This window comes from Oncorhynchus clarkii, chromosome 16, assembly GCF_045791955.1.
Source record: "Oncorhynchus clarkii lewisi isolate Uvic-CL-2024 chromosome 16, UVic_Ocla_1.0, whole genome shotgun sequence".
In the NCBI taxonomy this organism is placed as follows: Eukaryota; Metazoa; Chordata; class Actinopteri; order Salmoniformes; family Salmonidae; genus Oncorhynchus; species Oncorhynchus clarkii.
This window is the reverse complement of record NC_092162.1, coordinates 75,862,476-75,884,512: the sequence shown is the minus strand read 5'-3', so window position 1 is coordinate 75,884,512 and position 22,037 is coordinate 75,862,476. Positions and strand designations below refer to the sequence as shown.

Below are 22,037 nucleotides of genomic sequence, written 5' to 3'. Positions count from 1 at the left end.
TTCCCAAAACTAAAATATGTTATGAACAGAGTGGACTAAGTTTTGTAGAAGGAGTGCAAAGGCGCACTGCATTGAGTAGGCGTTTCCTAACGAAAATATGCAGATGAAACGTGCCAATAGGATCTCGCTAGCGCGTGCTTGGCTCTGCCCACTATGACTCATTTTCCATTGAAACGAGAGGCTGTGGTCTATCTTAGTTTAATGAATCTTTGAAGAAGAAAAATATGAAAATTGTACGTCATCAACACGCGTCTCGACAAGCGGGAGTTTGAGAAGCGGAAGAAGTTTCTAAACAGCCTTTTTGTGAGTGAATAGCTACTTAACGTTACTAGCATTAATACTTTTCTCGGCTTAAATACATTTTAGATTGCTTTTGATACATTATTTTACATTAATGTTGCCCAGTTTGCTTCGGTAGCTAGCTTGCTGGCTTTGGTGTGTCCATCACTAGCTAGCTAGCTAACGTTACGCCAGCCAGAACGATAATAGCTAACGGTAGTTGAAAGGTGAAGGGGCTACACTTGTGTTGTTGATATTGTCCCCCCCCAGTCAGAGCCGTGATGTCTCAGAGAAAGAGAGCATCCAACACACAGAGCTCCCAGAACAAAGGAGTTCGGGTAACTAACAACACACCTACTTCATCTCTCTATACCTACATCACCCCCCCCCCCCCCCCCTCTCCAGCATCTCTAGAAAACCCATCCCTTTCTGATGATGATGATGATGCTGGTGTCTTTGTCTCTGTTAGTCCCAGCGTTGGGAGGCGGTGCTAGGTGATGATGAGGATGACCCGTCCTTCACCCAGCCCAGTACGTCGCAGGTACAGAAGGGTCTGGACAGACTGACACCTGCTCAGGTCGACCTGAAGGTAATACACACACACACACACTATCTCTCATATCTCTCACATCTCTCTCTCATATTTCTCTCTCATATATCTCTCATATCTCTCTCTCTCATATCTCTCTCTCTCATATCTATCTCTTTCCCTAGACAGCTGAGGTTGTCCAGTTCATCTTCGTTAAGGACCAGAAAAAGTTCCCCATCCGCAGAGCAGGTAGGAGCTGATGAAACACTACAACTTCCTTCATACTCTCTCACTGGGCTCCAACTACTTATGCTTTATTAACAATGTCTTAGCCAGTCGTGCCAACGAAAAGGTACTAATTCAATTAGGGCTGTCCCCGACAAAAAAATCTATCTTTGTCGACCAAGAGTCTGTTATTTCAACTAATCCATTGGTCAAAATGTTAAAATATGTTATTTTTCCATATAGACACATCCTATGTGTTTTAATCAAATCAACTATATGCACTGAGCTTGTCTGATGTTTTAAGCCCACTGTTTGATTTTTTTTATTTAACCTTTATTTAACTAGGCAAGACCATTAAAGAACAAATTCTTATTTTCAATGACGGCCTAGGAACAGTGGGTTAACTGCCTGTTCAGGGGCAGAACGGCAGATTTGTACCTTGTCAGCTCGGGGGTTTGAACTTGCAACCTTTTACTAGTCCAACGCTCTAACCACTAGGCTACCCTGCTGCCCCAACGATAAAAAAATTAACACACTGATGACTACAGGGAACGGCAGATTTGTGGCAACAGTTTGGGGAAGGCCCTTTCCTGTTTCAGCACAACAATGCCCCTGTGCACAACGCAAGGTCCATCCAGAAATGGTATGTCGAGATCGGTGTGGAAAAACATTTGACTGGCCTGCACAGAGTCCTGACTGAAATTGATTTGATTGGTCCAGGCTCTAGACTACATGACCAACAGGATGTGGACACCTGCTTGTCCAACATCTCATTCCAAAATCATGGGCATTAATATGGAGTTGGTCCCCCTTTGCTATTGTAACAGCCTCCACTTGCTTTCCACAGTCAGCGTTCCAATTCAACCCAAAGGTGTTCGATGGGGTTGAGGTCAGGCCAGTCAAATGTTTTTCCACACCGATCTCGACAAACCATTTCTGGATGGACCTTGCGTTGTGCACAGGGGCATTGTTATGCTGAAACAGGAAAGGGCCTTCCCCAAACTGTTGCCACAAAGATGGTAGCATAGAATCATCTAGAATGTTATTGTTTATTGTTTGCATTAAGATTTCCCTTCACTGGAACTAAGGGGCCCGAACCATGAAAACAGCCCAGACCATTATTCCTCCTCCACCAAACTTTACAGTGGGCACTATACATTGGAGCAGGTAGAGTTCTCCTGGCATCCGCCAATCCCAGATTTGTTAGTCCGACTGTCAGATGGAGAATCATGTTTCATCACAGAGAATGCGTTTCCACTGCTCCAGAGTCCAATGGCGGCGAGCTTTACATCCTCCAGCAAAGGTTGTCATTGCAGTCATTGCGGCTGCTCGGCCACGGAAACCCATTTGATGAAGCTCCCGACTAATAGTTATTTGTTGCTTCCAGATGCCGTTTGGAACTCGGTAGTGAGTGTTGCAACAGAGGACAGACGATTTTTACGCTCTACGTGCTTCAGCACTCGGCGGTCCCGTTCTGTGAGCTTGTGTGGCCTTCCACTTCACGGCTGAGTCGTTGTTGCTACTAGACGTTTCCACTTCACAATAACATCACTTACATTTAACCGGGGCAGCTCTAGTTGACTTGTTGGAAAGGTGGCATCCTATGATGGTGCCACATTGATAGTCACTGACTATCAATCAGTAAGGCCATTCAGTAAGGCCATTCTATTCTACCATTCTACTGCCAATGTTTCCCATGGAGATTGCATGGCTGTGTGCTCAATAGCCTCTAGTTACTATGCCCCCTAGCCTCTAGTTACTACGCCTGCAGCCTCTAGTTACTAGCCTCAGTAGTAACTGTCTCTGTGTTGGCTCATTTACCACTACTATGCCCCCAGGATTTAGTTATTATGCCCCCAGCCTCTAGTTACTGCGCCCCCAGCCTTTAGTTGCTATGCCCTCGGCCTCTAGTTGCTATGCCCTAAGGCCTCTAGTTACTATGCCCCCAGCCTCTAGTTACTATGCCCTCAGCCTCTAGTTACTATGCCTTCAGCCTCTAGTTACTACACCCCTAGCCTCTAGTTACTGCCACCCAGCTTTTAGTTACTATGCCCTCAGCCTCTAGTTGCTATGCCCTCAGCCTCTAGTTGCTATGCCCCCAGCCTCTAGTTGCTATGCCCAAAGCCTTTAGTTACTATGCCCCCAGCCTCTAGTTACTATGCCCCCAGGCTCTAGTTACTACGCCCCCAGCCTTTAGTTACTACGCCCCCCGCCTTTAGTTGCTACGCCCCCAGCCTTTAGTTACTATGCCCCCAGCCTTTAGTTACTATGCCCCCAGCCTTTAGTTACTATGCCCCCAGCCTTTAGTTACTATGCCCCCAGCCTCTAGTTACTATGCCCCCAGCCTCTAGTTACTATGCCCCCAGCCTCTAGTTACTATGCCACCAGCCTTTAGTTACTATGCCCTCAGCCTCTAGTTACTACGCCCTCAGCCTCTAGTTACTACGCCCCCAGCCTCTAGTTACTACACCCCCAGCCTTTAGTCACTATGCCCCCAGACTTTAGTTACTATGCCCCCAGCCTCTAGTTACTATGCCTCCAGCCTCTAGTTACTATGCCACCAGCCTTTAGTTACTATGCCCCCAGCCTCTAGTTACTATGCCCCCAGCCTCTAGTTACTATGCCACCAGCCTTTAGTTACTATGCCCTCAGCCTCTAGTTACTATGCCCTCAGCCTCTAGTTACTATGCCCCCAGCCTCTAGTTACTACGCCCCCAGCCTCCAGTTACTACGCCCCCAGCCTCTAGTTACTACGCCCCCAGGCTCTAGTTACTACACCCCCAGCCTCTAGTTACTACGCCCCCAGCCTCTAGTTACTACGCCCCCAGCCTCTAGTTACTACGACCCAGCCTTTAGTTACTACGCCCCCAGCCTTTAGTTGCTACTCCCTCAGCCTCTAGTTAATATGCCCCCAGCCTCTAGTTACTATGCCCCCAGCCTCTAGTTACTACGCCCTCAGCCTCTAGTTACTACGCCCCCAGCCTCTAGTTACTACACCCCCAGCCTCTAGTTACTACACCCCCAGCCTCTAGTTACTACGCCCCCAGTCTTTAGTTGCTACTCCCTCAGCCTCTAGTTACTACGCTCCCAGCCTCTAGTTACTACACCCCCAGCCTCTAGTTACTACGCCCCCAGCCTTTAGTTGCTACTCCCTCAGCCTCTAGTTACTACGCCCCCAGCCTCTAGTTACTGCGCCCCCAGCCTCTAGTTACTATGCCCCCAGTCTCTAGTTACTATGCCTCCAGCCTCTAGTTACTATGCCCTCAGCCTCTAGTTACTATGCCTCTAGTTACTGCGCCCCCAGTCTCTAGTTACTGCGCCCCAGCCTCTAGTTACTACACCCCCAGCCTCTAGTTACTACACCCCCAGCCTCTAGTTACTACGCCCCCAGCCTCTAGTTGCTACGCCCCCAGCCTTTAGTTACTACGCCCTCAGCCTCTAGTTACTATGCCCTCAGCCTCTAGTTACTACGCCCCCAGCCTCTAGTTACTACGCCCCCAGCCTCTAGTTACTACGCCCCCAGCCTCTAGTTACTACGCCCCCAGCCTCTAGTTACTACGCCCCAGCCTCTAGTTACTACGCCCCCAGCCTCTAGTTACTACGCCCCCAGCCTCTAGTTACTACTCCCCCAGCCTCTAGTTACTACACCCCCAGCCTCTAGTTACTACGCCCCCAGCCTTTAGTTGCTACTCCCTCAGCCTCTAGTTACTACGCTCCCAGCCTCTAGTTACTACACCCCCAGCCTCTAGTTACTACACCCCCAGCCTCTAGTTACTACGCCCCCAGCCTTTAGTTGCTACTCCCTCAGCCTCTAGTTACTACGCCCTCAGCCTCTAGTTACTATGCCCCCAGCCTCTAGTTACTATGCCCCCAGTCTCTAGTTACTATGCCTCCAGTCTCTAGTTACTATGCCCTCAGCCTCTAGTTACTATGCCTCTAGTTACTGCGCCCCCAGCCTCTAGTTACTGCGCCCCCAGCCTCTAGTTACTGCGCCCCCAGCCTCTAGTTACTACACCCCCAGCCTCTAGTTACTACACCCCCAGCCTCTAGTTACTACACCCCCAGCCTCTAGTTACTACACCCCCAGTCTCTAGTTACTACGCCCCCAGCCTTTAGTTGCTACTCCCTCAGCCTCTAGTTACTACGCCCTCAGCCTCTAGTTACTATGCCCTCAGCCTCTAGTTACTAGGCCCTCAGCCTCTAGTTACTACGCCCCCAGCCTCTAGTTACTACGCCCCCAGCCTCTAGTTACTACGCCCCCAGCCTCTAGTTACTGCGCCCCCAGCCTCTAGTTACTATGCCCCCAGTCTCTAGTTACTATGCCTCCAGCCTCTAGTTACTATGCCCTCAGCCTCTAGTTACTATGCCTCTAGTTACTGCGCCCCCAGCCTCTAGTTACTGCGCCCCCAGTCTCTAGTTACTGCGCCCCAGCCTCTAGTTACTACACCCCCAGCCTCTAGTTACTACACCCCCAGCCTCTAGTTACTACGCCCCCAGCCTCTAGTTGCTACGCCCCCAGCCTCTAGTTACTACGCCCTCAGCCTCTAGTTACTATGCCCTCAGCCTCTAGTTACTACGCCCCTAGCCTCTAGTTACTACGCCCCCAGCCTCTAGTTACTACGCCCCCAGCCTCTAGTTACTACGCCCCCAGCCTCTAGTTACTACGCCCCCAGCCTCTAGTTACTACGCCCCCAGCCTCTAGTTACTACGCCCCCAGCCTCTAGTTACTACGCCCCCAGCCTCTAGTTACTGCGCCCCCAGTCTCTAGTTACTGCGCCCCCAGCCTCTAGTTACTATGCCGCCAGCCTCTAGTTACTATGCCGCCAGCCTCTAGTTACTATGCCCCCAGCCTCTAGTTACTATGCCCCCAGTCTGTAGTTACTATGCCCCCAGTCTCTAGTTACTATGCCTCCAGTCTCTAGTTACTATGCTCTCAGCCTCTAGTTACTATGCCTCTAGTTACTGCGCCCCCAGCCTCTAGCTACTACGCCCCCAGCCTCTAGTTACTATGCCCCCAGTCTCTAGTTACTATGCCTCCAGTCTCTAGTTACTATGCCCTCAGCCTCTAGTTACTATGCCTCTAGTTACTGCGCCCCCAGCCTCTAGTTACTGCGCCCCCAGCCTCTAGTTACTGCGCCCCCAGCCTCTAGTTACTACACCCCCAGCCTCTAGTTACTACACCCCCAGCCTCTAGTTACTACACCCCCAGTCTCTAGTTACTACGCCCCCAGCCTTTAGTTGCTACTCCCTCAGCCTCTAGTTACTACGCCCTCAGCCTCTAGTTACTATGCCCTCAGCCTCTAGTTACTAGGCCCTCAGCCTCTAGTTACTACGCCCCCAGCCTCTAGTTACTACGCCCCCAGCCTCTAGTTACTACGCCCCCAGCCTCTAGTTACTGCGCCCCCAGCCTCTAGTTACTATGCCCCCAGTCTCTAGTTACTATGCCTCCAGCCTCTAGTTACTATGCCCTCAGCCTCTAGTTACTATGCCTCTAGTTACTGCGCCCCCAGCCTCTAGTTACTGCGCCCCCAGTCTCTAGTTACTGCGCCCCAGCCTCTAGTTACTACACCCCCAGCCTCTAGTTACTACACCCCCAGCCTCTAGTTACTACGCCCCCAGCCTCTAGTTGCTACGCCCCCAGCCTCTAGTTACTACGCCCTCAGCCTCTAGTTACTATGCCCTCAGCCTCTAGTTACTACGCCCCCAGCCTCTAGTTACTACGCCCCCAGCCTCTAGTTACTACGCCCCCAGCCTCTAGTTACTACGCCCCCAGCCTCTAGTTACTACGCCCCCGGCCTCTAGTTACTACGCCCCCGGCCTCTAGTTACTACGCCCCCAGCCTCTAGTTACTACGCCCCCAGCCTCTAGTTACTACGCCCCCAGCCTCTAGTTACTGCGCCCCCAGTCTCTAGTTACTGCGCCCCCAGCCTCTAGTTACTATGCCGCCAGCCTCTAGTTACTATGCCGCCAGCCTCTAGTTACTATGCCCCCAGCCTCTAGTTACTATGCCCCCAGTCTCTAGTTACTATGCCCCCAGTCTCTAGTTACTATGCCTCCAGTCTCTAGTTACTATGCTCTCAGCCTCTAGTTACTATGCCTCTAGTTACTGCGCCCCCAGCCTCTAGCTACTACGCCCCCAGCCTCTAGTTACTATGACCCCAGCCTCTAGTTACTATGACCCCAGCCTCTGGAATAGCCTGCCAATAACCTGAGGGGGGCTGAAACTGTGGACATATTTTAAAGAGATCCTAAAACACACCTTTTCTTGAGCTTTGATTTTACTTAAGTTTGCTTTTTAGTCGCTGAGTTTTTATTCCTTTGTGTTTGTGTAATGAATATTTAAGTTTTTATTTTTGTCATTTTTATTCGTTTTTGACCTGTGAAACACATTGTGTTGCATTCCATGTCTGAAATGTGCTGTATAAATAAAGCTTGATTTTATTTTTCTCTCTCTTCCCCTCTATTCTCCCCACCTCGCCCCCCCTCTCCAGACATCGTGAAACATGTTGTGAAGGAGTACAGGAACATCTACCCTGAGATTATAAAGAGGGTGGGATGTGTTTTTGAGACAGTGTTTGGTCTGAAGCTGGTGGAGATCGACTCTAAGAACCACGTCTACATCCTCATCAACAAACTGGAGCAGCTAGAGGGAGAATCTCTCAACATGTAGGTCACTGTGTGGAAAGACTAGAGGGAGAATCTCTCAACATGTAGGTCATTGTGTGGTGGGAAATATTGATTAAATTGAACCTTTATTTAACTAGGCAAGTCAGTTAAAACCTTTTGTGACTCCCAAACCCGCATGCGGGAGCGTAATCATCGCCTGAAACCGCAACAGACATAAATATCCCTAGAAAATATTCCTATTCATGAAATTCACAAATGAAATATATTGAGACACAGCTTAACATTTTGTTAATCACCCTGTCATCTCAGATTTTCAAAATATGCTTTACAGCCAAAGCTAGACAAGCATTTGTGTAATTTTGTCGATAGCCTAGCGTAGCATTATGCCTTGCTAGCAGCAGCCAACCTTGTCACGGAAATCAGAAAAGCAATCAAATTAAATCGTTTACCTTTGATGAACTTCGGATGTTTTCACTCACGAGACTCCCAGGTAGACTGCCAAAGTTCATTTTTTCCAAAAATATTATTTTTGTAGGCGAAATAGCTCCGTTTGTTCTTCACGTTTGGCTGAGAAATCGCCAGGAAATTGCGGTCACCACAACGCTGAAAAATATTCCAAATTAGCTCCATAATATCTACAGAAACATGGCAAACGTTGTTTAGAATCAATCCTCAAGGTATTTTTCTAATATCTATTCGATAATATTTCCGTCGGGACAATTCCTTTTTCTCTAGGACCGATTGGAGTAATGGCTACCTCTGTACTTTACGTGAGAATCTCTCTCGGAGCCACCATGTGACCACTTACGCAATGTGCCCCCATACGACTATTCTTCAACAGAAATGCCGTAGACACCTTGGGGAATACGTAGAAAGCGTAAGCTCGTTGATGGTACATTCACAGCCAAATAGGGAGACATTGGAACGCAGCGCTTTCAAAACCTGGGGCACTTCCGGATTGGATTTTTCGCTTGCAACATCAGTTCTGTTATACTCACAGACAATATCTTTACAGTTTTGGAAACGTTAGTGTTTTCTATCCAAAGCTGTCAATTATATGCATATTCTAGCATCTTTTCCTGACAAAATATCCCGTTTTAAAATGGGAACGTTTTTTTTTTCTAAAAATGAAAATACTGCCCCCTAGTACCAAGAACAAATTCTTATTTACAATGACGGCCTACACCGGCCACACCCGGACGACGCTGGGCCAACTGTGCGCTGCCCTATGGGACTCCCAATCACAGCTGGTTGTGATACAGCCTGGATTTGAACCAGGGTGTCTGTAGTGACGCCTCTAGCACTGAGATGCGGGGGAACCAGGGGAACCGACCTGGCAGCGACAGCAAGGGCGGTTCGTTGCTCCAGAGCCTTTCCGTTCACCTTCACACTCCTGGACCAGACTACACTCAATCATAGGACCTACTGAAGAGATGAGTCTTCAATAAGACTTAAAGGTTGAGACCGAGTCTGCGTCTCTCACATGGGTAGGCAGACCATTCCACAAAAATTGAGCTCTATAGGAGAAAGCCCTACCTCCAGCTGTTTGCTTAGAAATTCTAGGGACAGTAAAGAGGCCTGCGTCTTGTGACCGTAGCGTACGTGTAGGTATGCACGGCAGGACCAAATCGGAAAGATAGGTAAGAGCAAGCCCATGTAATGCTTTGTAGGTTAGCAGTAAAACCTTCGAATCAACGCTTGCCTTAACAGGAAGTCAGTGTATAGAGGCTAGAACTGGAGTAATATGATCAAATGTATTGGTTCTAGTCAAGATTCTAGCAGCCGTGTTTATCACTAACTGAAGTTTATTTAGTGCTTTATCCGGGGAGGTGGAAAGTAGAGCATTGCAGTAGTCACAGTGACAAAAGCATGGATACATTTTTCAGCATTATTTTTGGACAAAGTTTTTTGCAATGTTACATAGATGGAAAAAAGCTGTCCTTGAAACAGTCTTGATATGTTCGTCAAAAGAGAGATCAGGGTCCAGAGTAACGCCGAGGTCCTTCACAGTTTTATTTGAGACGACTGTACAACCATCAAGATTAATTGTCAGATCCAACAACAGATCTCTTTGTTTCTTGGGACCAAGAACCAGCATCTCTGTTTTCAAAACAGTAGTGGTCCTAAAACGGAGCCTTGACGCATACCAGAATTTACAGTTGATTTGTCAGAAGACAAACCATCTACAGAGACAAACTGATATCTTTCTGACAGATAAGATCTTAACCAGGCAAGAACTTGTCCGTGTTGACCAATTTGGGTTTCCAATCTCTCCAGAAGAATGTGGTGATCGATGGTATCAAAAGCAGCACTAAGGTCTAGGAGTACGAGGACGGATGCAGAGCCTCGGTCTGATGCCATTAAAAGGTCATTTATCACCTTCACGAGTGCAGTCTCAGTGCTATGATGGGGTCTAAAACCAGACTGAAGCATTTCGTATACATTATTTGTCTTCAGGAAGGCAGTGAGTTGCTGCGCAACAGCTTTTTCTAACATTTTTGAGAGGAATGGGAGATTCGATATAGGCCAATAGTTTTTTATATTTTCTGGGTCAAGGTTTGGCTTTTTCAAGAGGCTTTATTACTGCCACTTTTAGTGAGTTTGGTACACATCCGGTGGATAGAGAGCCGTTTATTATGTTCAACATAGGAGGGCCAAGCACAGGAAGCAGCTCTTTCAGTAGTTTAGTTGGAATAGGGTCCAGTATGCAGCTTGAAGGTTTAGAGGCATTGATTATTTTCATCAATGTGTCAAGAGATATAGTACTAAAACACTTGAGTGTCTCCCTAGGTCCTGACAGAGTTGTGCAGACTCAGGACAACTGAGCTTTGGAGGAATACGCAGATTTAAAGAGGAGTCTGTAATTTGCTTTCTAATGATCATTATCTTTTCTTTATGGATTAATCACTGCTGAAATGAAAGCCATCCTCTCTTGGGGAATGTTGTTTTTTGTTAGCTTTGCGACAGTATCAAAAATAAATTTTGGGATTGTTCTTATTTTTCTCAATACGTTTGAAAAATAGGATGATCGAGCAGCAGTGAGGGCTCTTCGGTACTGTCTTTACAAGCTAGTTGGAAGACTTCCAGTTTGATGGAGCAGCAGTGAGGGCTCTTCGATACTGCACGGTACTGTCTTTACAAGCTAGTTGGAAGACTTCCAGTTTGGTGGAGCAGCATTTCTGTTCCAGTGTTCTGGAAGCTTCAGAGCTCTGGTATTTTCTGTATACCAGGGAGCTAGTTTCTTAGGACAAATGTTTTTTGTTTTTAGGGGTGTGACTGCATCTTTGGTATTGCGCAAAGTTAAATTGAGTTCCTCGGTTAGGTGGTTAACTGATGTTTGTACTCTGACTTCCTTGTGTAGGTGGAGGGAGTCTGGAAGGACATCAAGGAATCTTTGGGTTGTCCAATAATTTATAGCACGACTTTTGATGCTCCTTGGTTGGGGTCTGAGCAGATTATTTGTTGCGATTGCAAATGTAATAAAATGGTGGTCCGATAGTCCAGGATTATGAGGAAAAACATTAAGATCCACAACATTTATTCCACTGGACAAAACTAGTATGACTGTGACAGAGTAGAGTATGACTGTGATAATGAGTAGGTCCAGAGACATGTTGGACAAAACCTACGATGGCTCCGAAAGTCGATGAAGGCTCCGAAAGCCATCTGGAGTGGGTCTGTGGACTTTTCCATGTGAATATTAAAGTCACCAAAAATTATAATACTTGACTACAAGGTCCGATTCAGGGAATTCAAGGAACTCAATGAGGAACGCTGTATATGGCCCAGGAGGCCTGTAAACTGTAACTATAAAAAGTGATTGAGTAGGCTGCATAGATTTCATGACTAGAAGCTCAAAATACGTAAATGTCGGTTTTTATTTTGTAAATTGAAATTTGCTATCGTAAATGTTAGAAACACCTCTGCCTTTGCGGGATGCACGGGGGATATGGTCACTAGTGTAACCAGGAGGTGAGGCCTCATTTAACACAGTAAATTCATCAGGCTTAAGCCATGTTTCAATCAGGCCAAACACATCAAGATTATGATCAGTGATTAGTTCATTGACTATAACTGCCTTTGAAGTGAGGGATCTAACATTAAGTAGCCCTATTTTGAGATGTGAGGTATCATGATCTTTCAATAATGGCAGTTATGGAGGAGGTCTTTATTCTAGCGAGATTGCTAAAGCGAACACCGCCGTGACTGCCGTGTTTAGTTTTGCCCAACCTAGGTCAAGGCACAGACACAGTCTCTCTCTCTCTCTCTGTGTGTGTGTGTGTGTGTGTGTGTGTGTGTGTGTGTGTTTTTACAGGAGTCCCAGTAATCCAAAGACAGGTCTACTCTTCGTAATCCTCAGCATCGTCTTCATGAAGGGGGGTGTGGTCAAGGAGAGTGAGTGTTCCGTTGGCTTTGTCCCAATTCTGACACCAGTGTAGCCAATGGGGGGGCCACAACTCACTGTTTTTGTAAAAAATATTTAAAAAAATGTAAAAAATTGCCAATTCTTGTCTGTCCCCCCCCCCTCTTATTGATGACATCACAGTGTCGTGTGTATGCCCCTTGTCCTCACTGAGATGTCCCATCATGCTTTGTGTTTGTAGGTATGGTGTGGAACACACTGAAGAAGCTGAGAGTTGATCAAGGGTAAGTCTGTGTGGCTGATGATCATAGGTTCCTTCACTGTCCCAGTCCCGTCACCAGGTTTGATCATCACTAGCCAGTTGTGGAGTGAGATTAAAGTATGATCTGTGTGTTGACTGTTTTGACCCACCCAGGGAGAGACACGAGATCTTTGGAGACGTGAAGAAGGTCGTTACTGATGAGTTTGTCCGTCAGAGGTGAGTCTCTCTCGACCCTGAATGGGTAATATGAGGTAATAGTATGGTAAGACATGAGTTGTGAACTCATATACCAGCTCACCTGCAGTGAAACAACTCGGTTGTATTGTCTGGGTGTGATGGTCTATACCACACCATAGGGCAGTAGTAGGAAGATGAGAACCTGTCTATACCACAGGGCAGTAGTAGGAAGATGAGAACCTGTCTATACCACACCATAGGGCAGTAGTAGGAAGATGAGAACCTGTCTATACCACAGGGCAGTAGTAGGAAGATGAGAACCTGTCTATACCACAGGGCAGTAGTAGGAAGATGAGAACCTGTCTATACCACACCATAGGGCAGTTGTATTAAGATGAGAACCTGTCTATACCATAGGGCAGTTGTATTAAGATGAGAACCTGTCTATACCACAGGGCAGTAGTAGGAAGATGAGAACCTGTCTATACCACAGGGCAGTAGTAGGAAGATGAGAACCTGTCTATACCACACCATAGGGCAGTAGTAGGAAGATGAGAACCTGTCTATACCACAGGGCAGTAGTAGGAAGATGAGAACCTGTCTATACCTCACCATAGGGCAGTAGTAGGAAGATGAGAACCTGTCTATACCACACCACAGGGCAGTAGTAGGAAGATAAGAACCTGTCTATACCACAGGGCAGTAGTAGGAAGATGAGAACCTGTCTATACCTCACCATAGGGCAGTAGTAGGAAGATGAGAACCTGTCTATACCACACCACAGGGCAGTAGTAGGAAGATAAGAACCTGTCTATACCACAGGACAGCAGTAGGAAGATGAGAACCTGCCTATACCACACCATAGGGCAGTAGTAGGAAGATGAGAACCTGTCTATACCACAGGGCAGTAGTAGGAAGATGAGAACCTGCCTATACCACACCACAGGGCAGTAGTAGGAAGATGAGAACCTGTCTATGCCACAGGGCAGTAGTAGGAAGATGAGAACCTGTCTATACCACAGGGCAGTAGTAGGAAGATGAGAACCTGTCTATACCACAGGGCAGTTGTAGGAAGATGAGAACCTGTCTATACCACACCACAGGGCAGTAGTAGGAAGATGAGAACCTGTCTATACCACAGGGCAGTAGTAGGAAGATGAGAACCTGCCTATACCACACCATAGGGCAGTAGTAGGAAGATGAGAACCTGTCTATACCACACCACAGGGCAGTAGTAGGAAGATGAGAACCTGTCTATACCACACCACAGGGCAGTAGTAGGAAGATGAGAACCTGTCTATACCACACCATAGGGCAGTTGTATTAAGATGATAACCTGTCTATACCACAGGGCAGTAGTAGGAAGATGAGAACCTGTCTATACCACACCACAGGGCAGTAGTAGGAAGATGAGAACCTGTCTATACCACAGGGCAGTAGTAGGAAGATGAGAACCTGTCTATACCACACCATAGGGCAGTAGTAGGAAGATGAGAACCTGTCTATACCACAGGGCAGTTGTATTAAGATGAGAACCTGTCTATACCACACCATAGGGCAGTAGTAGGAAGATGAGAACCTGTCTATACCACAGGGCAGTAGTAGGAATATGAGAACCTGTCTATACCACACCGTAGGGCAGTAGTAGGAAGATGAGAACCTGTCTATACCACAGGGCAGTAGTAGGAAGATGAGAACCGAGACCACATCACTGTCAGCACCTCCTTCCAGTCAACACATTTTAAACGTTATACTACGTGTGAGAGAACAGGGTGACGTGAGTATCTGTATGATAACCAGAGACTGAGAGTATCTGTATGATAACCAGAGACTGAGAGTATCTGTGTGATAACCAGAGACTGAGAGTATCTGTATGATAACCAGAGGCTGTGAGTATCTGTATGATAACCAGAGGCTGTGAGTATCTGTATGATAACCAGAGACTGAGAGTATCTGTATGATAACCAGAGACTGAGAGTATCTGTATGATAACCAGAGACTGAGAGTATCTGTATGATAACCAGAGACTGAGAGTATCTGTATGATAACCAGAGACTGAGAGTATCTGTATGATAACCAGAGACTGAGAGTATCTGTATGATAACCAGAGACTGAGAGTATCTGTATGATAACCAGAGACTGTGAGTATCTGTATGATAACCAGAGACTGTGAGTATCTGTATGATAACCAGAGACTGTGAGTATCTGTATGATAACCAGAGACTGTGCGTATCTGTATGATAACCAGAGACTGTGAGTATCTGTATGATAACCAGAGACTGAGAGTATCTGTATGATAACCAGAGACTGAGAGTATCTGTATGATAACCAGAGACTGTGAGTATCTGTATGATAACCAGAGACTGTGAGTATCTGTATGATAACCAGAGACTGTGAGTATCTGTATGATAACCAGAGACTGTGAGTATCTGTATGATAACCAGAGACTGTGAGTATCTGTATGATAACCAGAGGCTGTGAGTAGTCGACTTTATAAAATGTGCTGATCTGTTCTTGGACCTCTCTGGTGTTTCTCTCAATTATTTTTACCTGTCAGTTGATTCAACTCTCCGTGAAATGAACGGACTAAACCTGTGTGTGTGTGTAGGTACCTGGAGTATGTGCGTATCCCACACACAGAGCCGTTGGAGTTTGAGTTCCGTTGGGGTCAGAGGGCGGACATGGAGGTGTCAAAGGTCAAACTACTGGAGTTCATTGGACAGGTGAGACACTGCCGCCTCCCGGGGTAGGGGTGTGTGTGTAATCAACGTGTGTGTGTTTAGTGCATAGTGAAAGTCTACACACCCCTTGCACATTTGGTTGTTGTTCATCGCTAGAAGGCAGGTCTTGTTGTTTGATTGTCAAGCCGATATGAGTCAAATCTGTAACTAGGCCCATCAGGAACATTCACTGTCTTAGTAAGCAACTCCAGTGTACACAGTGCATTTGGAAAGTATTCAGACCCCTTGACATTTTCCACATTTTGTTACGTTACAGCCTTATTCTAAAATTGATTAAATTAATCTACATACAATTCCCCATAATGACAAATAGGAAGTAGATTTTTAGAAATTATAGCAAATGTATTACAAATAAAAAAAAACAGAAAAACCTTAGTTACTTAAATATTCAGACCCTTTGCTATGAGACTTGAAATTGAGCTCAGGTGCATCCTGTTTCCATTGATCATCCTTCAGATGTTTCTACATCTTGATTGGAGTCCACCTGTGGTAAATTCAATTGGATTGGACATGATTGATTTGGAAAGGCACACACCTGTCTATATATGGTCCACAGTTGACAGTGCATGTCAGAGCAAAAACCAAACCATGAGGTTGAAGGAATTGTCTGTAGAGATCTGGCACAGATCTGGAGAAGGGTACCAAAACATTTCTGCAGCATTGAAGGTCCCCAAGAACACAGTGGCCTCCATCATTCTTAAATGGAAGACGTTTGAAACCACCAAGACTCTTCCTAGAGCTGGCCAAACTGAGCAATCAGGGGAGAAGGGCCTTGGTCAGGGAGGTGACCAAGAAACTGATGGTCACTCTGACAGAGCTCCAGAGTTCCTCTGTTGAGATGGGAGAACCTTCCAGAAGGACAACCGTCTCTGCAGCACTCCACCAATCAAGTCTTTATGGTAGAGTGGCCAGACGGAAGCCGCTCCTCAGTAAAAGGCACATGACAGCCCGCTTGGAGTTTGCCAAAAGACACCTACAGACTCTCAGACCATAAGAAACAAGATTCTCTGGTCTGATGAATCCAAGATTGAACTCTTTGGCCTGAATGCCAAGTGTCACGTCCGGAGGAAACCTGGCACCATCCCTACTGTGAAGCATGCAAATGTAATATTTCTGTTTATTTTTTAAATACATTTGCTAACATTTCTAAAAACCTGTTTTTGCTTTGTAATTATGGGTAGTGTGTGTAGATTGAGGGGGGAACAAAAACAATTTAATAAATTTTAGAATAAGACTAACGTAACAAAAAAACAGTATAATTCTATGTGTGGGGTACAGGGATGGGGTAGTTAATCATGTTTACATAGACTCATTCTGTGTTAAATAATAGTGACTAGTTGTTAAGCACATTTTTACTCCTGAACGTATTTAGACTTGCCATAACAAAGTGGTTGAATACTTATCGACTCAAGACGTTTCAGCTTTTAATTTGACTTTCTGGGGTGTGGTGTGTAGATCAGTGATACAACATCTCAATGTAATCCATTTTAAATTCAGGCTGTAACACAACAACATGTGGAAAAGTCAAGCGGTGTGAACACTTTGTAGGCACTGTCTCGTCATTGAGCAGCTCAAGCAGAACAGTTGCTGTGGAAACTCACACACTGAGAGCCGCCATGTGGAGCGAGCTGCCCAGGGAGAGATCGCGTGACGGAGCGGCTGATGTGTTTACCTACGGAGGAAGTTATTTCTGGATTCGGCTGGGCTTTGCCTTAAATTTGGCATAAGCAAACGGGCCAGGATAGTGTTGGGCCTGAACATCGGCGACATGGGTCGTTCAGGGCTCTACCTACTAGCTTCGTCTTCCTCAGGATCGTGCTCTGTGTTTTAAATAACTCAACTGGATAGTTTGCCTGTCTGTAAAGAGAAGGGCGGGCTGTACCCCTCTGATTGGATAGAGCCAAACTGTCTTTGATCACTCGCTTCATACTTCACCCGATAACTTCTCATTGCACTTTGTTCAACTCCTGACCTGCAACTCTCCACAACCACACAGCTACTGATCACTACTGATCACAACCACACAGCTACTGATCACTACTGAGCACAACCACACAGCTACTGATCACTACTGATCACAACCACACAGCTACTGATCACTACTGAGCACAACCACACAACTACTGATCACTACTGAGCACAACCACACATCTACTGATCACTACTGAGCACAACCACACAGCTACTGATCACTACTGATCACAACCACACAACTACTGATCACTACTGAGCACAACCACACAGCTACTGATCACTACTGATCACAACCACACAGCTACTGATCACTACTGAGCACAACCACACAACTACTGATCACTACTGAGCACAACCACACATCTACTGATCACTACTGAGCACAACCACACAACTACTGATCACTACTGAGCACAACCACACAGCTACTGATCACTACTGAGCACAACCACACAACTACTGATCACTACTGAGCACAACCACACATCTACTGATCACTACTGAGCACAACCACACAACTACTGACCACTACTGAGCACAACCACACAGCTACTGATCACTGCTGAGCACAACCACACAGCTACTGATCACTACTGAGCACAACCACACAACTACTGATCACTACTGAGCACAACCACACAGCTACTGATCACTACTGAGCACAACCACACAACTACTGATCACTACTGAGCACAACCACACATCTACTGATCACTACTGAGCACAACCACACAACTACTGATCACTACTGAGCACAACCACACAGCTACTGATCACTACTGAGCACAACCACACATCTACTGATCACTACTGAGCACAACCACACAGCTACTGATCACTACTGAGCACAACCACACAGCTACTGATCACTACTGAGCACAACCACACAACTACTGATCACTACTGAGCACAACCACACAGCTACTGATCACTACGGAGCACAACCACACAACTACTGATCACTACTGAGCACAACCACACATCTACTGATCACTACTGAGCACAACCACACAACTACTGATCACTACTGAGCACAACCACACATCTACTGATCACTACTGAGCACAACCACACATCTACTGATCACTACTGAGCACAACCACACAACTACTGATCACTACTGAGCACAACCACACAGCTACTGATCACTACTGAGCACAACCACACATCTACTGATCACTACTGAGCACAACCACACAGCTACTGATCACTACTGAGCACAACCACACAACTACTGATCACTACTGAGCACAACCACACAACTACTGATCACTACTGAGCACAACCACACAGCTACTGAGCACAACCACACAGCTACTGATCACTACTGAGCACAACCACACAGCTACTGAGCACAACCACACAGCTACTGAGCACAACCACACAGCTACTGATCACTACTGAGCACAACCACACAGCTACTGATCACTACTGAGCACAACCACACAGCTACTGAGCACAACCACACAGCTACTGAGCACAACCACACAACTATTGATCACTACTGAGCACAACCACGCAACTATTGATCACTACTGAGCACAACCACGCAACTACTGAGCACAACCACACAGCTATTGATCACTACTGAGCACAACCACACAACTACTGATCACTACTGAGCACAACCACACAGCTACTGAGCACAACCACACAACTACTGATCACTACTGAGCACAACCACACAGCTACTGAGCACAACCACACAGCTACTGATCACTACTGAGCACAACCACACAGCTACTGATCACTACTGAGCACAACCACACAACTATTGATCACTACTGAGCACAACCACGCAACTACTGAGCACAACCACACAGCTACTGATCACTACTGAGCACAACCACACAGCTACTGATCACTACTGAGCACAACCACACAGCTACTGATCACTACTGAGCACAACCACACAGCTACTGATCACTACTGAGCACAACCACACAGCTACTGATCACTACTGAGCACAACCAAACAACTACGGACCACTACTGAGCACAACCACACAACTACTGATCACTACTGAGCACAACCACACAGCTACTGATCACTACTGAGCACAACCACACAGCTACTGATCACTACTGAGCACAACCACACAGCTACTGATCACTACTGAGCACAACCACACAACTACTGATCACTACTGAGCACAACCACACAGCTACTGATCACTACTGAGCACAACCACACAACTACTGATCACTACTGAGCACAACCACACAACTACTGATCACTACTGAGCACAACCACACAGCTACTGAGCACAACCACACAGCTACTGAGCACAACCACACAACTACTGATCACAACCACACAACTACTGACCCGCAACTCTCCACAACCACACAGCTACTGATCACTACTGAGCACAACCACACAACTACTGAGCACAACCACACAGCTACTGATCACTACTGAGCACAACTACTGATCACTACTGAGCACAACCACACAACTACTGATCACTACTGAGCACAACCACACAACTACTGATCACTACTGAGCACAACCACACAGCTACTGACCACTACTGAGCACAACCACACAGCTACTGAGCACAACCACACAGCTACTGAACACTACTGAGCACAACCACACAACTACTGAGCACAACCACACAGCTACTGATCACTACTGAGCACAACCACACAGCTACTGATCACTACTGAGCACAACCACACAGCTACTGATCACTACTGAGCACAACCACACAACTACTGACCACTACTGAGCACAACCACACAGCTACTGATCACTACTGAGCACAACCACACAGCTACTGATCACTACTGAGCACAACCACACAACTACTGATCACTACTGAGCACAACCACACAGCTACTGAGCACAACCACACAGCTACTGAGCACAACCACACAGCTACTGAGCACAACCACACAACTACTGAGCACAACCACACAGCTACTGATCACTACTGAGCACAACCACACAACTACTGATCACTACTGAGCACAACCACACAGCTACTGAGCACAACCACACAGCTACTGAGCACAACCACACAGCTACTGAGCACAACCACACAACTACTGATCACAACCACACAGCTACTGAGCACAACCACACAACTACTGACCCGCAACTCTCCACAACCACACAGCTACTGATCACTACTGAGCACAACCACACAACTACTGAGCACAACTACTGATCACTACTGATCACTACTGAGCACAACCACACAACTACTGATCACTACTGAGCACAACCACACAGCTACTGATCACTACTGAGCACAACCACACAGCTACTGATCACTACTGAGCACAACCACACAACTACTGAGCACAACCACACAACTACTGATCACTACTGATCACTACTGAGCACAACCACACAACTACTGATCACTACTGAGCACAACCACACAGCTACTGATCACTACTGGCACAACCACACAGCTACTGACCACTACTGAGCACAACCACACAACTATTGATCACTACTGAGCACAACCACACAACTACTGAGCACAACCACACAACTACTGATCACTACTGAGCACAACCACACAACTACTGATCACTACTGAGCACAACCACACAGCTACTGATCACTACTGGCACAACCACACAGCTACTGACCACTACTGAGCACAACCACACAACTATTGATAACTACTGAGCACAACCACACAACTACTGATCACAACCACACAACTACTGATCACTACTGATCACTACTGAGCACAACCACACAACTACTGATCACTACTGAGCACAACCACACAACTATTGATCACTACTGAGCACAACCACACAACTACTGAGCACAACCACACAGCTACTGATCACTACTGAGCACAACCACACAGCTACTGAGCACAACCACACAGCTACTGACCACTACTGAGCACAACCACACAACTACTGATCACAACCACACAGCTACTGATCACTACTGAGCACAACCACACAGCTACTGAGCACAACCACACAGCTACTGAGCACAACCACACAGCTACTGAGCACAACCACACAGCTACTGAGCACAACCACACAGCTACTGAGCACAACCTGGTACTTTTCTAATTTTACAAATTTTCTGAAATTAATTTCTTTCACTTTGAAAATGTGGAGTAGATCAGTGTGGATTCATTTTTTTAGTTTAATCCATTTTTAGATTAAATTAGACATTTTAAGGCAACAGAATGTAAACCTTGCAAAGATGTGTGGACTTTCACTAGGTACTGTGGCTGTGTAACTGAGGTGGTCCTCTCTCCCGTCTGTTAGCTCCATGAACAGGATCCTCAGAGCTGGACTCAGCAGTACAGAGAAGCCACCGCCCCTCCTGCCGCCCCGGCAGTTGTCACCTCTGCTAACACGAGCGCCAGTGTTAGCCAGAGATAGAGGGGGGTTGTGGGAAGTCATTCTGTGTGTTTGTTTAGTGATTGTTCTACTCCAGTCTGTTTCTGTTGGACTGTTCTGTTAGTGAAACAATAACAGTAGAGAATCACACACCGGTTCATTCAGTCATTGTTATATTCATTTAGGGTGACATTGTTTTCATTTGTCAAGTTCAACAATAAAAATGATTTTATACAAATGTTATTTACCCTCTGTCTCCATCTGTCTTACAGACGGTCCCAATTAGCTCCCCTCGCCTTGGCCCGTAACCTTTTGTTGGTAGATCTGTACGTTGTTAGCAATATCGTAGACGCTCACCTACTACCCTGGTTCAACCTATCCAGACCATTCAGATATACACACTTGGGAGGGTCGACTTGCTTTTCTTTGTCTTAATGTGTGTAAAAGTAATGTAGTCGTGTCTTGGTTATGCATAGTCCCAGTGGGGTTAATTACTAAGATGCACGATACATCAGTCAGTACACCCCAA

General features: G+C 46.4%; 1 protein-coding gene across 1 annotated transcript; it reads left to right on the top strand.

The window, feature by feature from the left end:
• Positions 1–219: 219 nt before the first annotated feature.
• On the top strand, positions 220–21,751 carry LOC139367807 (necdin-like 2). The gene is made up of 10 exons (XM_071106145.1): positions 220–303; positions 550–617; positions 749–868; positions 994–1,057; positions 7,525–7,699; positions 11,976–12,055; positions 12,265–12,307; positions 12,439–12,501; positions 15,071–15,185; positions 21,434–21,751. The coding sequence occupies exons 2-10, from the start codon at positions 561–563 to the stop codon at positions 21,548–21,550; spliced, it is 834 nt and encodes a 277-aa protein (XP_070962246.1). The 5' UTR covers positions 220–303; positions 550–560; the 3' UTR covers positions 21,551–21,751.
• Positions 21,752–22,037: the final 286 nt, after the last annotated feature.

Coding starts and splice junctions, on each gene's coding strand:
- LOC139367807 (XM_071106145.1), top strand. CDS start 561: ATGTCTCAGAGAAAGAGAGCATCCAACACACAGAGCTCCCAGAACAAA. Junction 869..993: donor CTGCTCAGGTCGACCTGAAG/GTAATACACACA, acceptor CTCTTTCCCTAG/ACAGCTGAGGTTGTCCAGTT. Junction 12,056..12,264: donor GGGGGGTGTGGTCAAGGAGA/GTGAGTGTTCCG, acceptor TTGTGTTTGTAG/GTATGGTGTGGAACACACTG.